A 22,560-nucleotide genomic window follows, 5' to 3' on the forward strand; every position below is an offset into this window, starting at 1 on the left:
GGTCGGAGAGGTCTGGATCACTGCAGGGAGGAGGAATTTCTGTGGAGTTCGAGTCTAACCAAGGCCTCAAAAATCTGCCACAAAGTGACGTAAGGACGAAGGCTTGGCTGGGCTGAGGTTAATGCAGAGCTGTGCTCCTCCTCATCCACAGCAGAAACTTCCTGTAAACTGAGTCCATCAGCTTTGACGACGGTCTTTAATCACTCGGCCGCCCGAATGATTCTGGTTTCTGGACTCTCAGTCCACATTTTCATGATTTTATCTACAGTCTAACCACAGAATCCAGAAAACAGTCACTTCATTCACTTCATAGTGAACTGATTTTATAACCCGAGTTCAGTGTGACACAAAAAAAGAGACTAAAACCCAAAATATTCAGCAAACTGTGAATAATGTGATATATGAAGGAAATGCTGGAGGATTGTTAGCGTGAGGTGAGAGCAAACTGCAGCGTCAGCTCTTCAGCCATGTTGTCCTTCCTGTCCCCCCCACTGACTCCAATATGTTGCTGCAGGACGAGGCTGCAGTGTTCAGGTAGGAGCCGTCTGCACTGAAATCCTGCGTCAACTAAGGAGAGCAGCTCGAGGCGTCAACAGCAGCCGCTTCACTTCATTTGTCTGTCTTTTTTTGTCTGTTTGTCTTTAAATCTGCCTTTAAAATGGCAGAATGGCGACACACCCGGTCGGGGGAACGACACACCCGGTCGGAGGTCAAACACACCCGGTCGGAGGAACGACACACCCGGTCGGGGGAACGACACACCCGGTCGGAGGTCAAACACACCTGGTCGGAGGAACGACACACCCGGTCGGGGGAACGACACACCCGGTCGGAGGTCAAACACACCCGGTCGGGGGTACGACACACCCGGTCGGAGGTCTGATCATGTGTCTGTTAAACTGTGACCTGATATAATGTCATTAATCTGCTTTTTCGGTTCGGCCCGTCGGGTTCCAGAGTGTCGGATGTTTCTGAACTGAAGGGCGGAGAATGAGGATGATGAGGAACCCTCAGCAGTCCGACTTTCTTCACTCAGCCTTCATCCTGTCTGAGCCTCCAGACGGCTGCTTCGGTCCGCTGCCATTGTTCAGCTCAGTGGGCGGTTTGATCCCGGTGGTTTGATCCTGGGTAACAGTGACGTCTGGACCAACTGATGGAGCAGCCGGAGTTGAAGTTTTCTACCTGACTGGGGCAGTCGGGTCAGGAGGAAGAATGTCCCATCTTTCTGGGACAGATTTTCCTCCAACAGTGGAGCAGGAAGGGCTCAGACATTTTATTTAACGGTGAAGAAGACGACCACCTCAGAACCTGAAAGGTGTGTTTGGGCGTCATGGTTTGAATCTTGGCTTTAAAGATGGAGGTGCATGGAGCCGTGCAGGATGACCTCAGGGTCTGAGCATGTCAACAGCACGTTGAATCATACATACAATAACAATGCACTATGATTCACAAACCAAAACATTTCCTTAGATTAACATTAAATTATTAAAAAGTCATTTTAAGACAAACTTTTTCGAGCTTCTGCTCTAGAATGACAAACCCAAAAAGAAGTGAATATTTATGTAACTCTGAACTCTATGTAAACCATCGTGGTGTCAAAATACTAAAAGTTGTGAGGTTTCACCAGATTTGGAAACATTACTGCAGAAACTACTGTGTTAAAGTAACAGGGGAACATGGGAAAAAATGGAGAATTTTCTCCTTTTCTAAATTGTTTTTGCATTTTATAACTAGCATAACTCTCCGGGTCCTGAGCTGGGATCTGCAGTCTCTCCGGGTTCTGGTCTGGGATCTGCAGTCTCTCTTGGTTCTAGTCTGTAATGAGTGTTTATGCGGCTTCTTGCCCACCCGGGTTAATGAGTCAGCCTCCGTAATTACTGCTGTGCCTGCGGGTGGAGGCAGACGGTCCTCCTCCCCCTCATCACCGGTGAGTCACCAGCCAGTCTGGGAGGCCAGACTGCACGTGCTCAGTGTGGGCAGACTTGTTTACCTGCTGACTGATGCAGGTGAAGCTAACATGGAGCTGCAGATGTTCCTGCTTCATCACCCCAGGCTGAATTTGTTTTTCATTAAAATCTCACTCTGTCAAAGACATCCAGCCAGAGAGAAGCTGAATATTCCTTCAATCCATTTAAATCGTCTTTTATCATTAGAAAAAGTGTGGGTTTACTCTGCAGGACAGCAGCAGCTGACTTCCTCCTCTGTGTCCGGGAATGTCTCCCTGTTGCACCTTCCTGGTGCAGCAGGTTTGGCTCATTGACTGTATATATAAGATGGGCGGAGCCTCCGTGACGTCTCCCGTAGGTTTCTGAAGAACAAAAGTGAAGCTCGTTGGGCGGTTCCTACCGTCGGCATCTTTGCAGAGACATGCCTGCCGTCTCTCCCGGAAAATACGGAAATGGGCAAAGTGGCGGACTGTGAGCGTGGGGGTGGATGATTGACATCTGTCAAACTCTGAGCTGCCTGTAGCTGAGAGCTAACTGAGCCAACTCTGATCTAACATGAGCAAACCGGCTAATGAAGGTAGGCGGGCTAAAGCTAAGGAGCGTCGTTAGCCGGTTAAAAACCGCAGTTGTGCTGCACTCTCCCTTCTTCCCGCGGATATTGGATACCTATCAATCAAAAGGACACGCCCCCAATTATGCCGAATTTCAAGATTAAATAACATCCAAATGGATGAGTCAGAGAAAGATTTACCCCCCTCACAGTTGTCATGAAGGTAAACTTGACCTTTTAATCCTAAAATGGATTTTTGCACCAGGATATAAACATGTTTATTTCTGCTGTGAAGTTGGTCTTTTTAACATGGGGATTGATTCATTTTACCGCCAGCGGTTGCCGCTTGGTTTGGCTCCACAGTTCCTCTGCATAATTCAGTGGTTCACAGAGTTATTGCAGGGGAGGCCCAGCTAGGCTAAATACAATAGAGTTTTTGCACTGCTTGCAACTCCAACAAATTTCAGAAAATACCAACGGACAAACAATGAAGACTCATCAACAGACATTTCAACAACTAAAAGAAAAGAAAAGACAAAAAATATGAGAAGGGATGTTTGTCCCGGGCTCCACTGGTACAACGGTGGTCAATAAAGAGAGACCATGCCCACACAGCAAAACATGTTTGGTCCAAATATGGCCTTGACTTGGCTGCTGAGACTCAGTCATATGACCACCACATTTCACCCACAAGGAAATTTCCATAAGTAAGGTTTCGTGTATTAGGACATCTTCTGGCCCACAAAATACTTACCATAATCCACATCCAGACCAAGAACTGACATCTGGACTGACATCTGGACCACATGTCCTCTCAGGCTCAAGTGACATCTGCTCCACTTCTGATCTACACAGCACTTCAGAGTGCCACAACCGAGCCATAACTGCCAAAGGTAGCCCAGATTTGGCCCAAACATGTCTGCTATCTGGGTGGCATGTCGTATGTCTCAGCATCTGACAGTATGAAACCAAATGAGTTACACCATCACTGGGGACTTCTCATCCAGAAAATTCAGTTCTAACTTCAGAACAGAAAACTCTCAGAAACTTCATAAATAAGGAGGATAAAGTATGTTTTGGTAGATTATATTTACAGCTTTGACAACCATGGGCTCCCACATTAGCAGCTAACGCTAAGACCGTGGGCTCCGACATTAGCAGCTAATGCTAAGACTGTGGTGTCCCACATTAGCAGCTAACGCTAAGACCGTGGGCTCCCACATTAGCAGCTAACGCTAAGACCGTGGGCTCCCACATTAGCAGCTAACGCTAAGACCGTGGGCTCCGACATTAGCAGCTAATGCTAAGACTGTGGTGTCCCACATTAGCAGCTAACGCTAAGACCGTGGGCTCCCACATTAGCAGCTAACGCTAAGACCGTGGGCTCCGACATTAGCAGCTAATGCTAAGACTGTGGTGTCCCACATTAGCAGCTAACGCTAAGACCGTGGGCTCCCACATTAGCAGCTAACGCTAAGACCGTGGGCTCCGACATTAGCAGCTAATGCTAAGACTGTGGTGTCCCACATTAGCAGCTAACGCTAAGACCGTGGGCTCCGACATTAGCAGCTAATGCTAAGACTGTGGTGTCCCACATTAGCAGCTAACGCTAAGACCGTGGGCTCCCACATTAGCAGCTAACGCTAAGACCGTGGGCTCCGACATTAGCAGCTAATGCTAAGACTGTGGTGTCCCACATTAGCAGCTAACGCTAAGACCGTGGGCTCCCACATTAGCAGCTAACGCTAAGACCATGGGCTCCGACATTAGCAGCTAATGCTAAGACTGTGGTGTCCCACATTAGCAGCTAACGCTAAGACCGTGGGCTCCCACATTAGCAGCTAACGCTAAGACCGTGGGCTCCGACATTAGCAGCCAATGCTAAGACCGTGGGCTCCCACATTAGCAGCTAATGCTAAGACTGTGGTGTCCCACATTAGCAGCTAAGGCTAAGACCGTGGGCTCCGACATTAGCAGCTAACGCTAAGACCGTGGGCTCCGACATTAGCAGCTAATGCTAAGACCGTGGGCTCCGACATTAGCAGCTAAGGCTAAGACTGTGGTCTCCTACATTAGCAGCTAAGGCTAAGACCGTGGTCTCCTACATTAGCAGCTAAGGCTAAGACTGTGGTCTCCTACATTAGCAGCTAAGGCTAAGACTGTGGTCTCCTACGTTAGCAGCTAAGGCTAAGACCGTTGTCTCACACATTAGCAGCTTATCAACAGAAATATGCAAACAAAAAGTTAAAGTTTAACAAAAAGGTTAAAGTACGGCGGTCTGATTCTGTTATCGAAGTGTCTGTCTTCCATTTTAAAAGGATTTAACTACTGACAAGTTTAAATTGTGATGCAGATCGAACAGAAAAAGAAACTCTGATTTGGGAGGACTGTAAAAAAAAAATGAAGAAGAAAATGTCAGACCTGCACAGGTAAGAGGAAAGATGGCGGAGATGATGTGGTGGGTACCTGCAGGGCGCTGTTCAGGAAGCAGCTGTTCTGACCCGGCTCGTTGCTCAGCCCTTTACTGGGAGCGATGGACGTCATGGTCCGAGGCGTCATGACTCCTTGCATCCCACCCCCCCCTCCTCCACCACCACTCGACGCAAAGTAGTTCCTCTTCCACGACATATCCCTCCTCTCTTCTCGTTTGTCTGCAGGGATCAGCTTCCTGTCATCCATATCCAAGGAGACGGATCCATTCCCTCCAGCTGAGAGGATGCCAATAACAAAAAAATAAATAATAAGATGAAAACTCCCACAGGAGGAACAGAAGAAGTTCAGGGATAAAATCCAACAATAAAACAGCCAAAAAGGCGTTCCACCCAGATTAAATCACTATTTTTTATTCTAAAACATGATCCAGTATCCAGGAATTTTCCCAGTTCACTTCCAACTCCAAACAGAAGCTCAGAAACGTGTGGTTCCCTCCCAGCGAAATGTATGAGTTTTACAATCCACAGAGGACTTATTTCACATCCCAACAGCTCCGAGTTGGAGGATCCATGAGCTCCACATGCCACGGAAGAGCAGAGATTTCCCAGAATTCCCAAAAGGGAAGTAGAATCCAAGACTGAGGACGGTGTTGACCTCTGCAGCTCAGACGTGGCCACACCTCATCATCATCTTCATCATCAGTGCAGGAAGTCTGGATCAGGACGGATCTGCAGATCAACAAAAAAAAGAATTTCAGATCCCCTCACTGCACCTTCATCTCACACACACACACACACACACACACAGCTGATACAGTGTGATGAAGCGTTGCCACTAACTGATAAACGGCCAGATTAAACAGGTTTAGGGGCCCTTTGACCTCTGAGGCCCAGGGCCTGACGGGATCAGACGGGATAAATGTCGTGTTTTCTTTTTCCATCTTCTGTTTACCTGCTTGAATAAACAAAGTTCCTATAAACAACAACAACAAGTGTTCTGCTTTAAAGACTCTCACATACAAACAGAACTACTTTTTTCATTCATGTCAGCTTTTTAAAATTTCTTTTTAATTTTTCTCTAAAGTTTCCTTGTATTTATTTTTATTTAAAATTTCCATTTTTCTATTTTAAAATTTAAATAAAATCTTCTCAATTCATTTAAGCGAATTAACTTTAACAATAAACTGAAGATAAACTTAATTTAAACTAAATATAAATAATTTAGTTTTACAACTTATTTTATTTAAACACAATTCCTAAAATTATTTTGTGCTTTATTTTTAATTCAGAATATATTTAAGAGGTTTTCATTTTAAAATGTAAATAAAATCATTTCAATGAAATTAAAATTATTTGAATTTTAAAATAAAACAAAAGTAAAATAAATAAAACATAAAATAAAAATAATGAAAATTTACAAACTTATTATTTAAAAAACAAAACATGAATTCCTGTCATGACACCACCACGTCCTGCAGGAGTTTCCCGTTAAAGCCCAGCTGAAGGTTACAGAACACGACGCTCCTCAGATCAAACTTTATTTATAAAACGCTTTTCATGCCGAAGGCAACACAAAGTCCTTTACATGATAACGAACAAACAAAAAAATACTGAAAGCAATAAACATCTGGCCTGATGCTGCTGTGAGGAAACAACATCACGGGGATCCGTCCACACCAGGAACCAGTCCACCCATGTCCTACAGCGGCATCCGCCCCAGTCAGGACAGACCGGGGCCACACCACAGCCATACGGCTGCAGTGCCAGGCCCCACCCACCCAGACAAGGGCAATCACCACGGCAACAACCCCCCAGACCAAGTAGGCAAACCCCCAGCGTGGAGGATCCCCATGAGGAAAACACTGGAGTTAAAACAAAGATTAAATAACCAAAGAAACAATAAGAACAGCTAAGAATGAATGAACGAGTGAATGAATGAATGAATGAGTGAGTGAATGAGTGAATGAGTGAATGAATGAGTGAAAGAGTGAAAGCGTGAATGAATGAGTGAGTGAAAGAGTGAAAGCGTGAATGAATGAGTGAAAGAGTGAAAGCGTGAATGAATGAGTGAAAGAGTGAAAGCGTGAATGAATGAATGAATGAGTGAGTGAGTGAAAGAGTGAAAGCGTGAATGAATGAGTGAGTGAGTGAGTGAGTGAATGAATGAGTGAATGAATGAGTGAAAGAGTGAAAGCGTGAATGAATGAGTGAGTGAAAGAGTGAATGAGTGAATGAATGAGTGAAAGAGTGAAAGCGTGAATGAATGAGTGAGTGAGTGAGTGAAAGAGTGAAAGCGTGAATGAATGAGTGAGTGAGTGAGTGAAAGAGTGAAAGCGTGAATGAATGAGTGAGTGAGTGAGTGAAAGAGTGAAAGCGTGAATGAATGAATGAATGAATGAATGAGTGAGTGAGTGAAAGCGTGAGTGAGTGAGTGAGTGAGTGAATGAATGAATGAATGAATGAATGAGTGAGTGAGTGAGTGAAAGCGTGAGTGAGTGAATGAATGAATGAATGAATGAGTGAGTGAGTGAGTGAAAGCGTGAGTGAGTGAGTGAGTGAATGAATGAATGAATGAATGAATGAATGAATGAGTGAGTGAGTGAGTGAAAGCGTGAGTGAGTGAATGAATGAATGAGTGAAAGAGTGAAAGCGTGAATGAATGAATGAATGATGAGTGAATGAATGAATGAGTGAATGAATGAGTGAATGAATGAATGAATGAATGAATGAATGAATGAATGAGTGAATGAATGAATGAGTGAAAGAGTGAAAGCGTGAATGAATGAATGAATGATGAGTGAATGAGTGAATGAGTGAATGAATGAGTGAATGAATGAATGAATGAATGAGTGAATGAATGAGTGAATGAATGAATGAATGAGTGAATGAATGAATGAATGAGTAAATGAGTGAATGAATGAGTGAATGAATGAATGAATGAATGAATGAGTGAATGAATGAGTAAATGAGTGAATGAGTGAATGAATGAATGAATGAATGAATGAATGAATGAGTGAATGAATGAATGAATGAATGAATGAATGAGTGAGTGAATGAGTGAATGAGTGAATGAATGAATGAATGAGTGAGTGAATGAGTGAATGAATGAATGAATGAATGAATGAATGAGTGAATGAGTGAATGAATGAGTGAATGAATGAGTGAATGAGTGAATGAATGAATGAGTGAGTGAATGAATGAATGAATGAGTGAATGAGTGAATGAATGAATGAGTGAATGAATGAATGAATGAGTGAATGAGTGAATGAGTGATTGAATGAGTGAATGAGTGATTGAATGAGTGAGTGAATGAATGAATGAGTGAATGAGTGAATGAGTGAATGAATGAATGAATGAGTGAATGAATGAATGAATGAGTGAATGAGTGAATGAGTGATTGAATGAGTGAGTGAATGAATGAATGAGTGAGTGAATGAATGAATGAGTGAGTGAATGAATGAATGAGTGAATGAGTGAATGAATGAATGAATGAATGAATGAATGAATGAGTGAATGAGTGAATGAATGAATGAGTGAATGACATACAGTTGAGTGAAATGAAAACAAAATGTGAAATAAAATTATGTAAAATAAATTAATATCAAATAGAAATTCAGTTAAAAACTAAGCTGAAAAGGTCTTAAACCTCTTTTTAAAAAGCATCAACGGTCTCTGCAGCCCTGAGGGTCTCTGGCAGGCTGGTCCACAGACGAGGGCCGTGAACAAGGCCTCGCCGGACGTGCTGGTCCTCAGTCTTGGAACAGCTAAGAGGCCGGTACCAGAGGACCTCAGGGTCCGCGAGGGTTCATAATTTAAAAGAAGGTCAGAGAAATAAGAAGATCATTATGACATTTATAAACCAGTAGAAGAAGCTTAAATTCGACCCTGAAACACACAAGGAGCCAACGCAGCCATTTTAACACTGGTGATGTGTTCCTCATCCTCATCTTCATCGGAACACGTGAGTGACAGCTGACGCAGCGTCTGCAGCGTGTTCAGATCAAACCTGGAGCGTTGTTCCGGAACGAGCTGACCGGAGACGACAGGCTGAAAACCCGACATTACTCAGAAACCAGTAATAACCCAGTCTCAGGATTTTAAATCTCCTCTGAGACTGAAGACGGAGATAATTTCAGGTCTGTGCAGACACTGTAATGAGTAGAGGAAACCCCCTCCTCTTCCTCCTCCTCGCTGGAGAAACTTCTGTTTAGACCTCAGAAACAAACAGAAACAGACAAAAACGCCAACAATCGATGCGTGTTCAGAGAAAGAAGAAAAAATTAGACTCCAACTTAATATTAAAACAGTTCAGACACACAACAGAAAAAACTAAATTTAATCCCGTCCAAGTTTTCAAAGCTGATATTTTAAAAGTGCTGTCGGTTTAATATGCAGCCACGATGAAAACTACTCAGGAAACAACATTAGAGGCTAAATAACTTCATGTGATGCTCATTCTTTTAATGCTGACAAATACAAACACCACACACGATTCAAACTGCTTATACAGACAAGGTTTAACCGGAACGTCCGTTACCGAGTTGTTACCGAATACAGCCACAAAGTCTACGTATACAACCAAACATCCTAAACAGACACTGTTTAAAATATACATAAAAACAGAATACAATGATTTATAAACCTCCTCAAGCCACATTTTAATTTTAATAGGAAACGGAGACGTTGGTGAATCTGATGCAGCATCATGTCTGGAAAAAGCTGGAAGAGGAGCAACAAAAGGCTGGAAAAGTACCTGGTACAAACCAGAAGCACCTGGAGGAGCATTGACAACTAATCAGGTTACCTGGCAACAGGTCAGTAACATGACTGGGTATAAAAGGAGCATTTCAGAGAAGCAGAGTCTCTCGGATGGAAAGATGGACAGAGCTTCACCAATCTGAGAGACGGGATCAAAAACTGGAACAATTTCAGAAAAATGTTTCTCAGACTGAAGATCCTTCATCAGATTCAAAGAATCAGGAGGAATCTCTGTGAGCAGGGGACAAGGCTTTTTCTGCATTAAGAACTTCTAGTCAGCTCAAAACCCACGACCTGTCCTCTTGATCCTGTTCCCTCTGACATCCTGCAGAGCATTTAACCTACAGTCAAAACTGCAGTAACCCATATTATCACCTCCTCTCTTAAATCCGGTGTCTTTCCTTCTGCCTTCAAGCAAGCTCGGGTTACCCTGCTGCTGAAGAAACCCACACTCAACCCAGCCCAGGTTGGAAACTACCGGCCGGTCTCACTGTTTCCATTGATGTCTAAACTACTAGAGCGTGCCGTCTTCAGTCAGGTCTCACAGTTCCTCCAAGACAACAACCTGTTTGATCCATATCAGTCTGGCTATAGGCAAGGTCGCTCTACTGAAACCTTTGACACGGTCAACCATCATATACTGTTCTCCAAACTCTCGGAGCTTGGTATCTCAGTATCTGTCCTCTCATGGTTTATGTCCTACCTCACAGGAAGATCATTCAAAGTATCTTGGCGAGGGGGCGTGTCCAGATCACATGGGCTGAGAACAGGGGTACCTCGGGGCTCGGTGCTTGGCCGTCTTCTCTTTTCACTATACACCTCCTCACTTGGTGCATCATTAGCTCTCATGGTTTCTCCTACCACTGCTATGCAGATGACACTCAGCTTTTCCTTTCTTTCCCACCTGACGACACAACCGTCTCAATGCGAATATCAGCATGTTGCTGATATCTCCGCATGGATGAAGGATCGTCACCTTCAGCTAAATCTGTCCAAGATTGAGCTTATTGTCTTTCCAGCCAGTCCTTCCTTACCGCCACAGATAAACGTGCAGCTTAACTCCATCACGCTTGTACCTACGTCTTCTACCAGGAATCTTGGTGTCATGGTAGATAACCAGCTGACCTTTAAGGACCATGTTGCCTCGGTTGCTCGATCTTGCCAATTTGCTCTACAACATCAGGAGGATCAGACCCTGCCTGACTGAACACATGGCCCAGCTCCTGGTCCAGGCTCTGGTCATTTCACGTATTGACTACTGCATCTCCTTACTGGCTGGCCTGCCTGCATGCTCAGTTAAACCTCTGCAGATGATCCAGAACGCAGCAGCACGTCTGGTCTTCAACCAGCCCAAAAGAGCTCATGTCACTCCACTGCTAATCGCTCTCCACTGGCTTCCAGTTGCAGAGCATCAGATTCAAAGCTCTGCTTCTGGCTTACAAAACAATAACCCAAACGGCTCCGGTCTACCTCCACTCCTTAATCCAGAGCTACACTCCCTCTCCACAGTTACGCTCTGCCAGTGAAAGACGCCTAGTGCTCCCACCACAAGGTGGCGCCACATCAGTAGCTAGACTCTTCTCCTCTGTTGTTCCCCGGTGGTGGAACCATCTACCAAACTCCGTCCAATCCGCAGAGTCCTTATCCATTTTTAAAAAAAGTTAGTCTGGAGCCCTGATCCTGCATCCATCACAGCAGATTAACATGTTCACCAATTAACCCTCATAGTCACAGTCATCATCATAACTTAATCAACAAGCTATCAGTGACTCATTGTGGCCATTTTCCTACATAAACTGGGAGAGTAATTGCTTCTAGAAGTAAATACGGATGTATTCCAAGCAGGCAATCATTGGACAACCTCAGCATCCATGCCAGACCAGCTGAAGGCTGATCTACGTTACGGGTTTACACTTTCAAACTGGCGGGGAGTTTGTTGGCATAAACAGAGTCCTTAAAGTCTGGATCAGAGCAGAAGTTTCTGACCACACAGATGGACTCTGATCTGACCATCAGAACCAGACCGCCAGACTCTCCAGATGGACTCTAGTCATCTAACAGAAGCCATGAAGGTCCACGCACCCAGGAACCAGCTCCAGCTTCTAGTTGATGTCAGGGACCAGTCTGGATTAAAAAGCTTCGCAGAGCGTTTGTTTACTACAACAGGAGTCAGCTGACCGAGTCAGTTTGTTTACAAAACCCAATTCCACCTTTTACCTGCAAGCACCTGCAGACCCACCTCACTGACGCCTCACCTGGAGGACGGATACGGAGCTAGGGTAGGGACATGAGTTTTATTACGTAAATGTCCTTATTTTAATCTGCGATAACAAATTAAATCTACAAAAACAGATTTATTTTACAAGTCAGAAGGTTCAGGTTAAAACTACAAGTCAAAAATCACAAGTGGGGAATGAAATTATTTTTACAAGTCTGAAAATACACGTCATTTCCGTCTAAAATACAAGTAAAAAACATTTACTCTATTTTTTCACACTCGCTCAAAATCAGATTTTGCTCATACTTAACCGATCACAGAGAGGAGGTCTTAGATTCTCTGAATCCACAACCAAACTTTACATGACAAACAAACGCAGCTACGACCGTCTGAACGAGGCCAGCTCCGTAAGCCGAGTCGGTTTATGGAAACACGAACGTCTGTCTGGAGATGAAAAGCACGTCTCTATCCGCTAGTTCTGCTAATGGTTCCATTAACTGACTCATCTTTAGGAAGCCATGACAGTTTTATGCGCCTTTTTCCATCTCGGTGCCTCTAGAGGTCGCCATCTCTGGTTAGGGGTTAGAGGAATCTGATTGGTTTTGAGTAGGCGTATAAAAAGTAGGACAAATTATTTCATACATTTGTAAAACTGACATTTTCTGAGTTTCAGAATAATCTGAACTTGCAGATTTACTGTACATGTTGTTCCACTTATAAATCTGGAGATACAAGTTACAGGATTTTTGTCCCTGTTTTAGCTCCATATATTTTCGCCATCTGAAGGGAAACACTTCCGTAGTCTAACTCTGAATGAAGACGCGTTTCAGGCGTGGATGAGGCCTGGACGTGAATGGTGGACAGCGGGAGGTGAGCTGCAGGTCTGAGCTGAAGGAGGGATTAGCCTGATCAGACCGTCTGTACAGCGAGGACCACAACCAATCAGCTGATTATCTGTAAACCTGAGCTCACCGACTGAACAATGTACCCTAAAATAAACTCCTGCAGAACTTTTCCCCACATGGTCAAGGCGTTAACTCCACATTTTGATAAATAAATGATTAATAAATTCCTGGTTTCTGACTGAAAACCGATAAGAGCCCTGAGACTGAAAGAACAAATACCCGATTTAATTTAACACTGAGAAAATCTGCTATAGTTCTGTAGTGCATCACTGGTTCTACTTAAATGTGCAGCGCACCGAGGAACACGTGGCCTCCAATCCCATTATCTGGGAGTGCTGGTCCAGGCTTGGAGCTTTGGTTTTGTCTCGGTTCAGTCAGTCTAACATGCATGCTGCATTTTACACGTCTGTGTTGCTGACAGGATAATCCAGGTTTTCCTCGTGTCGTGTAAACAATCCGGTCCTGTCGGTCTGCAGCTTTCTGCAGAATAAAAAGGTGACGTCTTCGTACCTGAACAGCAGAATAACTGCAGGTTAGAGGTTGTTTCCCTTCCTGCTGCGCAACAAGCTGGTTTGGTAGAAAACTGGTTACGTAACAAAACGGCAGTCTGCTGCAGAGGCTTTAAACACACACACACACACACACACACTGGATAATCACCTCTAATTCACCAGGCTGGCTCTGTGCCGCCTCCGTGCAGTGGCTCTGCAGGCCTGACAGAGCTGGAAGTGGGCTGGAAGCCACTGGGAACACTGGTACAGAGCCGAGAAAGATTCTGGCACCACAAACAGAACTGACCTGGGTCTGCAGAGCCAATCAGACTGGAATCAAACCTTCATTACAAACTGTAATACACATCACCAACATCCCATAATAAAGACTACTATTTTTCTTTTATCCAAAGCGCTCAGCGTCTCCTGACGACCCGACTGGAAGGAGTTAATATTCGTATTCGAGTTAATATTCGTCCCTGTGGGAATCAAACTCCGGTCGACTGCCTGGGAGACGGACGCTCTGCCACCTGAGCTGTCCAGCCGCCAGCAGACCGGTTTATTCATGGCGCTACCACATCCTGGTGTCTCTCGTTCATAAATTTGACCAGATGAGAAACATTTGCATTGACTCAGTGGTATGGATGGACTTTGATTTTCAGGAAATCTCCGAAAAGGAATAAAGGAACTTTGTTCATCACTTTTATGGACAGAATTTCTAGGCAGGCTTCTGCATGTTTACTCTTCACGCCGCTGAATCGGCCCGTTTTCCTTCCAGCTTCTAGGAACGACATCGACTGGCAACGCAGAGCTGATGGTACGTTAAAATGTGTAGTTTATGTCACCACTCTCATGTTCCAGCCACGCATCTTCTGAGCCAGTTAGCCTGAACGTTTCTTTGGAGCAGCTTGCTAACGGTACCTGCACCGGCGCTACCCAAGGACCCGGAGGATCTGGGTCATTACCAACACCTGCACCGCTACTAGCGCTGACCTTTCCTTCTGGTGTTTGGGTGTACATTTTAACCAGCAGTCCGTGAATGCATCGTCTGGTGGCAGCGTTTGCTTTGCCAGCCGGAGCGACGCTGTGCAGCAGAGGGAGGAAGAGCCTGAATCTGTAGGGCAAGTCCTCCTCTTCCTCAGTTTTATGGCTCCCATGTTTCCCGGGAGCGCATAATTTAATCAATTCCTGCAATCCGCAGTGAAATTCAGGCACTGATTATTCATATGATTTTATATTTTCATACACTACTTCTAATAAACTGAGGCTGGTTTCTTTTATTGTGACTTAATATTATTATTGTTATTTTAAGTAGTAAGTGTTGTTGTAATAATTATTAATTTTTATTTACCCTTTGCAATAATTAATTTAAAAAATTGCTAAAGACTCTTATATTTTTTTCTAGGGTGTTCATACAATATTTCTCTTCATTTCCTGAAAATAATGATCTGTTTTATAATTTATCTTTATTAAATAAAAAGCAGTAATATGTTGTCAGACTGCTGAGAAAACTTAAATCTAAACAGTTGTTTAAAGAATCCAAATAAAATCAAACTACAGCCGGTTCATTATATTTAGAAAGCTTAGCGCTAATAATTTTAAACCCTGTGTGTTTTTAGTTTTCTATACAAGTTGTTTTGCAGTGATTTCAGTTTTATAATATTTTCTGCACATGAACGTACCTCCATACCAAACTTAATTTTAATGTTCGTTTCATGCTTAAAGACCTAGAAAATGCAGAATTAACTATTTCATTGTTTTACAGAGGATGCTAAATCTTTGATGTAACGTAATATTTAATGATGAGCTGAAACGATTCAGATAAAAAACATTAAAACTTTAAAAGGTACTAATGGTTCAGAGGACGTTCCATAATAAACTGACTTTTCAGGCTTCATTTTCTTGTTTTATGGTCACATTTTAAACTAAATGCACCTACTTGAAATGGATTAATTTTGACTCCTCCGGTGTTCCGTACAGGCTTCAGGGAAACGCTTTATGACTGATTACGTCTGTTTTTCCTAAGCCCTTTCCAGCCAAAACTTCACTGATGACGTGAGTCCTTCAGGACTTCTTGTGGCCTCCATTTATAAATCAACGCATCTAAAAAAGAAAAATCTAGCGTGAGTCCGATAACACTCGACACTGAGGTGAAGGTGGACAGAATCCATGTTGTTTTCAGGAGTTTTTGTTTGATGCTTGCAGACTTTCTCTGGGTTTTCTTGGTTTGCTTTCTGGAGGAAGTGAAGCCCCTTCGGGCTGCTGACCTGCTTGGCAGCGAGTCGGGTGGGGGGGCTCATGAATTTACAGCCATCCTTCAGCTCTGTAATAGCCCCAAAATAACTTGGAGAATTTGGGAATGTGGAGCACTTTAATCACTTAATTTCACACAGAAAGGAGGAATTAGCATCTCGCCGTCTCCCCAGAACATTCAGCCAAGCTGCTCCACCGGCATTAAGGACACTTCAGAGACGGCGAACAGCCTGTTTTACACCAACAGGCCGGACATCCAGACTGAGGCGCTAACAGAGGGAAGCTTGGTCTTCATCCATCAACCTGCACAGCAGTAAAAAGCTTCATTTAAATTCCCCGAAGTTCAAAGACACATTTCGGTCCAAAGCACCGGGAGCTTTTCTGCACAGCTCAGATTCATCAGCACTGGTTCTGCTGCATCTGCTCGGAGGTCTGAGCGCCGGCTGGATGACGAAGGTCTGGCATCTGCACCATCTCGGTCTACAGTCCACTTTTAATACGTCAGCTTTTATAGATTTTTCCATTTCTGGCCTCAAAAACAACCAAATCAGATAAAAATGATTTCCTGATGAACATAAAACCTGGTGCTCTCTGTCCTCAGGAAGCTTCTAACGCACAAGAGACAGATGACGAAAAGAGTCGGATGCACGATAACCATCGGCCTGATAATCATCGGGTCGATCGTTTCTGGAACCGATATATGTTATTGGGCCCCGATAACATATATTTAGTCAGCATGGAAGTGCTTTGCTTCTACTCTGAGACCTGAATGGTCTGCAGTGGATGCTGCATTCATGTGATGTTGGCATAAAAAGAGAAACTCTTTGACTGGAAAAATGTAGGAACAACCCTCATGTTGGAAGACAACTCGTTAAAACTCGCTCGTAGTTTTGGTAGTTTTTTAATTTGTTGTCCAACCAGAAAACTGAGTTACTGACTTAAACCGACATCCAGTGTATTTTTCCACATGTTACAATAAAAACGTGAACATGAAAAGGCTGGAAGCACGACTAGCCAACGTGGGAATTTCCATCATCCCGTGAATGCAGCACAGCGTGCTTACGTTTGACCACGGAGAGCATGGCGTCGGTAGCGTGGGACTTCTTCAGTTCGCTGGTTATTTGTAATAACTGTTCCAAACAAGTTCCACAAGGAGGGAAAGTAGAACGAGCTTCAATACCACAAACCCGATCAGTCACCTGAAACATCATCGTTTCGAGCGTGAGGACGCCCGGGCTGCTAAAGACAAACTTAAAGCCAACCGCGAAGAAGCGGTTGAGACATACAAGAAACTTGCCAGACATGACCGACGGGCTAAAGTTACTGGAGATTAATCGTGGAAATGATGGCGCTGACGACCAGAACTTCACCTTCGCTGAGGACGAAGGCTTTTCTCGTCTGATTCAGCACTTGTAGCCACAGCTTACGATGCCGAGCAGCCGCTACGCTGCTGATGTGTTCCTTCCATCCAAGTACGATGCTGCCAAATGTATTCACACATTATATCAAATAGTTCTGTTTGATATCTTTAGAAAATGTTTGAGAGGCATGCTAAAAGTTTTTCACTGGAAAAAAAATAAACATCTCTTCATGTAAACAGTGAAGTCTTTTAGGTTTTGTTAGTGCTGATGTCATGTGTTTGTTATCAGTTATCGGTCTTTAGTAGCTGAAAGTTATCGGTTATCGGTTTAAAAAAGTGGTTATCATGCATCTCTAGAAAAGAATCTATACTCAGAAAATGTGAACAGGTAAACATGAACATTACAGAAGGATCAATACTCCATCTCATGCCAACATCACCGTGTGAGGTCATGTAACCAGAAACATTCAGCTGGATTTTTATTAAAACAAATTCTTCCAACATTTATTTGCATTCGGCCGTGTGACATAGATCCTTCTACGTCCTCCGTGGAAAGATTTCATCTCTCAATCAGTAAAATCCCCTTCAGTTCCTGGTATCTGGAACCATCTGCTGCTCCGGACCGGCTTCTGGACCGGTTCCTGGTATCTGGAACCATCTGCTGCTCCGGACCGGCTTCTGGACCGGTTCCTGGTCTCTGGAACCATCTGCTGCTCCGGACCGGCTTCTGGACCGGTTCCTGGTATCTGGAACCATCTGCTGCTCCGGACCGGCTTCTGGACCGGTTCCTGGTCTCTGGAACCATCTGCTGCTCCGGACCGGCTTCTGGACCCGTTCCTGGTATCTGGAACCATCTGCTGCTCCGGACCGGCTTCTGGACCGGTTCCTGGTATCTGGAACCATCTGCTGCTCCGGACCGGCTTCTGGACCGGTTCCTGGTCTCTGGAACCATCTGCTGCTCCGGACCGGCTTCTGGACCCGTTCCTGGTATCTGGAACCATCTGCTGCTCCGGACCGGCTTCTGGACCCGTTCCTGGTCTCTGGAACCATCTGCTGCTCCGGACCGGCTTCTGGACCGGTTCCTGATCTCTGGAACCATCTGCTGCTCCGGACCGGCTTCTGGACCGGTTCCTGGTATCTGGAACCATCTGCTGCTCCGGACCGGCTTCTGGACCGGTTCCTGGTATCTGGAACCATCTGCTGCTCCGGACCAGCTTCTGGTATCTGGAACCATCTGCTGCTGCGGACCGGCTTCTGGACCGGTTCCTGGTATCTGGAACCATCTGCTGCTCCGGACCAGCTTCTGGACCCGTTCCTGGTATCTGGAACCATCTGCTGCTCCGGACCGGCTTCTGGACCGGTTCCTGGTATCTGGAACCATCTGCTGCTGCGGACCAGCTTCTGGACCGGTTCCTGGTATCTGGAACCATGTGCTGCTCCAGACTGGTTTCTGGTTTCTAGAAGTTCCTGGTGTGTGGATAGTGGAGACAGTTGGAATTGAGGCCGCTTATGGAGTGAAAACTACCTCCATGCAGCCTGAAAACAAATAAAACTGGAGACCATGTGCAGTGACTGCCAGGCCTGTAGGGGGCGACAACACGCCCAACGTGTGCACAGCGTCCTCATCAGACCTGAAGACAGAACTACCGCTAGTATAGAGGTCCGCTGGTTATCTAGCTCAGCCTTTCCCAGCCCGGTTTGATCAGGAAAAAATGAGTCTGGAGACATTTAGCGCGACATTTCTATACGGCTCTATGGGGCAGCTTGACCGCAGGTCCGTGGCGGTGGTCAAACGTTGGACTGTAGCCACGTCCTTCTCAACACCCTCACCACCCTCATCATCCAGGGCGGGCGGGACGCTCCACTAACATGGAGACGAGATGGCGTTTGTTTAAAGTGTTGATGAGCTTCTTAAATCGGGTCGTTCACTGTGTTAACCGAGAAAAAAAGTCGTGTTTATAACCGTCACACCGAACTCATCTGGTCAGAATGTATGAAGTCTGTATGAGAGCTGAGGCAGGTCAGCCAGTACCGATGGTAGGACCAGGTACCGGCTCTACATGCCCGACATTTATCAGATAAAAGTGATTTTTATCATGGTCGTCAAAATGAACGTGTTACTGCAGTAAGAGATTCATTTGTGGTATTAATGTGTTTATTTTTAATGCATTATAAACAGCAGCTATCAGTCTGCTATGACAACAATCTGGGTTTGTCATTCTCATCGAGAATCCACCAAAAATCACTTCATTCTACATGTTTATAAAGTTTCTGACGGTTTTCCAGCCTGGCATTAAAATTGTTTTCTAAAAACCTGAATTTGGCTCCAACTCGGAGGGAAGCTGATTTTCGGCATATTGGTGCTTTGTCACAGCTGTTCACATAATCCAGCACAAACCGCTTTATCCTCCGTATTTATGAGGTTTCTGACGTTTAGATGTCATACATCTGAGTTATCAAACACCTTTTTAGTTAGATACGATCTTTCATGGAAAGTTACGATATTGAGGAATATTTACTGCATTTACCGCGATTAATTGTTAAAATAAGTAACTGTAACATCCATAAACCCAGCTATTTATGTTATGGAGACAACTTAGAAGCAGAATATCTTCAACAGTTCTTACATAATTCAGACGAAAAGCTACGAAGGTTTGATGGTTTCCAGGTAACTCCCCAGTCCTCCAAACCTTTAGAAAACCTTCTCCAAAAGTAGGAGCCAAATAAAATAAAAATAAAATGAAAATCCTGTTTTATCTGATAAGGTGGGCTGGTACTTCCTCAGCCAGTTAAAACATGTGTGAAAAAGTTCAGATAACCGCCGAGGCCTGATGGTGATGTTTTAGTTCTGGGTGTAAACTCCACCACTGGTTCCACTCCACCAGCAACCAGCTCCACCAGCAACCAGCTCCACCAGCTTTTCCCCTGCAGAGTCTCAGCCATCACCTCACCCCCTCCTGTGAAGTATTGTTCTAATTTTCACTCTCCCACATTCCACACAGCAGCAGCAGCAGCTCCATCACTTCAGTGAACAAACAGTAAATCATCCAGACTGGGAGGAGCTCCTCCTCCTCCTCCTCCTCCTGTTCTTTCAGCACATTATTCTCCCATGAATCCTGCTGAATAATGTTCTTTAATTTAAAGCCCTGACAGAGGACCCAGCGCTGTGAAAACGTCTTCATGCACACAACTAAAACCAGACTTGGAGCTTGTTTGAAAAGTTTCTGCTCAGTCCAGCATGTGCAGCCCTGGTTCTGCAGGTTTAACCGCGTGCAACAATGCCGAAAGGAACATTCAGGAGGAAACGTCCGTTCCCAGTTTTATTACTTCCACTTTCCCGCTGTATGAATCCCACACTGCAAACTTTCTGCACTTAATCAGCATAGGCTGACTAATGTGACTCAGGGACTTTCTGTTAGCATCCAGGATCTGAAGACAGGTTGGAAAGGAAGAAGCGGCCACATCGGCTGTAAAACTCCGCTGCCGACTGTTCCCGGTGCTGCAGATGCAGCCGGGATCGGTACGGGAGCTAAATTAACCCAAACACCTGAGGATAAATCCTGTTCAGACCATGAACGGAAACCCGGCGGGGTGGCGTTAAAAGGGCAGTTTTCCTAACGGAGCCCGGCGCAGACCGCACCGGGATACATGACATCACTTCCAGCAAACTTCACCGAGAACAATGAGGGCAAAACGGCTTCAGTGGCCTGTTTAGACCCGCTAACGTCCCATCCGGTTCGGCTAAAAACGAACAAATACATTTCTTTTAAAAAGCCCAGAAAACACGGAACCCGGTTACCCCCAGTGTGGGGTGCAGCAGAGCCTGTTTGACCGGTACCGACGACGGAGTAGCAGCAGCCGCCGGTGAATGAGAGTAACGGCTGCTACGTCCGACAGCATCACGGCAAATACGCAGGAAGGAAAACGGCACCGACAACATGGAGGCGGGAGAGGAGCTCACCTGTGGCCCGCAGAGGAGGCTTCGCGGTCACGCTGCGGTCCTCCCGGAGGCGCTTCGGTTTGTCCCCCGGAGCCCGACGAGAAGCGGCGGTTATTGTGTTTAAAGCGGCAGGACGGAGGGGGAGGAGTTACTACCTGCAGCACGGCGGCGCGAGCACCGGCGCGTGCGCCGCTCTGAGCACGTGAGCGCGTGTACGCGAGACACGGCAGTACAAAGTTGTAGTCGTCCACGGGGACCAGAACCGGTTCCGGGTCCGAATACCGCAGGACAAACAGAACCAGAACATCCTGCAGAACCTGGTCCGGAGTTTAAAAAACTTCCTGATGAGAAATTACGCTGTATTTTAATTAATAAATATAAATATAACAACAACAACAACAACAACAACAATAATAATAATAATAATAACAAGAAGAAGAAGAAGATTTAATATTGTTTTTAAATATAAATCAATTTAAATAAAAAGGGAAAATCACTGTTAATCACCAAAATAAAAAAATCTATATTTTAAAACTTTAAAATGTTTTTAAATTTAAATATAAAAATGCTCTATTAAGGAGAACTCAATAATGGATAAATTTAAAAAATAATAACATGATGATGATGATGATCATAATAATAATAATAATAATATACTCTTTAAATCACTAAAAAGAAGTTATATTGTAATTTAAGTTAATTATATATATATATATATATATATATATATATATATATATATATATATATATATATACTAAGGACTCGAGGAAGAGCTGGAGAAAGCCTGGAAGGTGAAGGCAACAGTAGTACCTATGGTTATCGGAGCACTGGGGGCCGTGTCCCCCACACTGGAGAAGTGGCTCCAACAGAAACCTGGAGAACCATCAGACCTCTCCATCCAGAAGAGAGCAGTCCTAGGAACAGCTAAGATACTGGAGGACCCTCAAGCTCCCAGGACTCTGGGAGAGGACTTGAGCTGGAGATGAACAGCCACCCAGCCTACCCAGGAGAGATGGGAGGCTGGGTGAGTTTTTGCTATTTATAGCCTATATGCAGAACCATGTCCTGCTCTCCTTCGTTTCTATGGTTACGTTAGGTTATCTTTATAAGAAAAAAATACTCCAAACAAACTCCAGATTCAACAAGCTGCTTTTAGCTTAGCAAGGCTAAATGTCCCCTGATGTGTCCCTCTGGGGGACCTGGACTGGTTCTACCTCATGTGTTGCTGCAGACACATTTCAGACAGAAAAGAAGCACAAGCTAATTTTTCTGTGTTTTCATGTTATTTTAAAGATTTTCTGTCATCATGTTGGAGCATCGTCACCATGATTAGATCATCTCAGCGTATCGACCCAGCCTGGGGCTGGGTGAGCGGTTGCTTCTGGTGGTGGAGGTGACGGCAGTGAAGAGTTAAACTGGGAGCTGACTGTGCTGCTGCCCCTGTATTGATCAGGTTATTGATCACATTAGGAACACAGAGACGGGGGGTGCATGTAAGGATCAATTCCTGGCAGCTCACACTGCAGGAACAGCAGAGGAATCCTGATGTTCTGGGTCGTCACGTTTGTTCTGATCCACATGCAGAGCAATGACTTTCACACACCAACAGGAAACCATCGTGTCAATACTTCAGCTGCCGTCACACAAAACATGGCTGGGTATGCCAGGAGCATGTCAGAGAGGCAGAGTCTCTCAGGTGGGAAG

The 22,560-nt window shown here is 44.7% G+C and overlaps 1 protein-coding gene across 6 annotated transcripts in view; it reads right to left on the minus strand.

Annotated features, from left to right (window-relative positions):
* The window catches only part of usp54a (ubiquitin specific peptidase 54a), a 54,978-nt gene extending 33,950 nt beyond the window's left edge, over positions 1 to 21,028 (minus strand). For 2 of the 6 annotated variants that reach the window (XM_042009740.1, XM_042009739.1), the window contains exons 1-2: positions 20,875 to 21,027; positions 4,963 to 5,657 (exon numbers count right to left, since the gene is read on the minus strand). In XM_042009740.1, the coding sequence (XP_041865674.1) occupies positions 4,963 to 5,175 (213 nt within the window). In that variant the 5' untranslated portion in view covers positions 5,176 to 5,657; positions 20,875 to 21,027. Of the gene's footprint in view, positions 1 to 4,962; positions 5,658 to 13,469; positions 13,631 to 20,874 lie in introns of all 6 variants that reach the window. The other 4 variants (XM_042009738.1, XM_042009736.1, XM_042009737.1 and 1 more) reach the window with 4 other exon arrangements.
* Between the last annotated feature and the right edge of the window lie 1,532 nt (positions 21,029 to 22,560).

The sequence above is a fragment of the Melanotaenia boesemani genome, chromosome 16 (assembly GCF_017639745.1).
Source record: "Melanotaenia boesemani isolate fMelBoe1 chromosome 16, fMelBoe1.pri, whole genome shotgun sequence".
Taxonomy (NCBI): Eukaryota; Metazoa; Chordata; class Actinopteri; order Atheriniformes; family Melanotaeniidae; genus Melanotaenia; species Melanotaenia boesemani.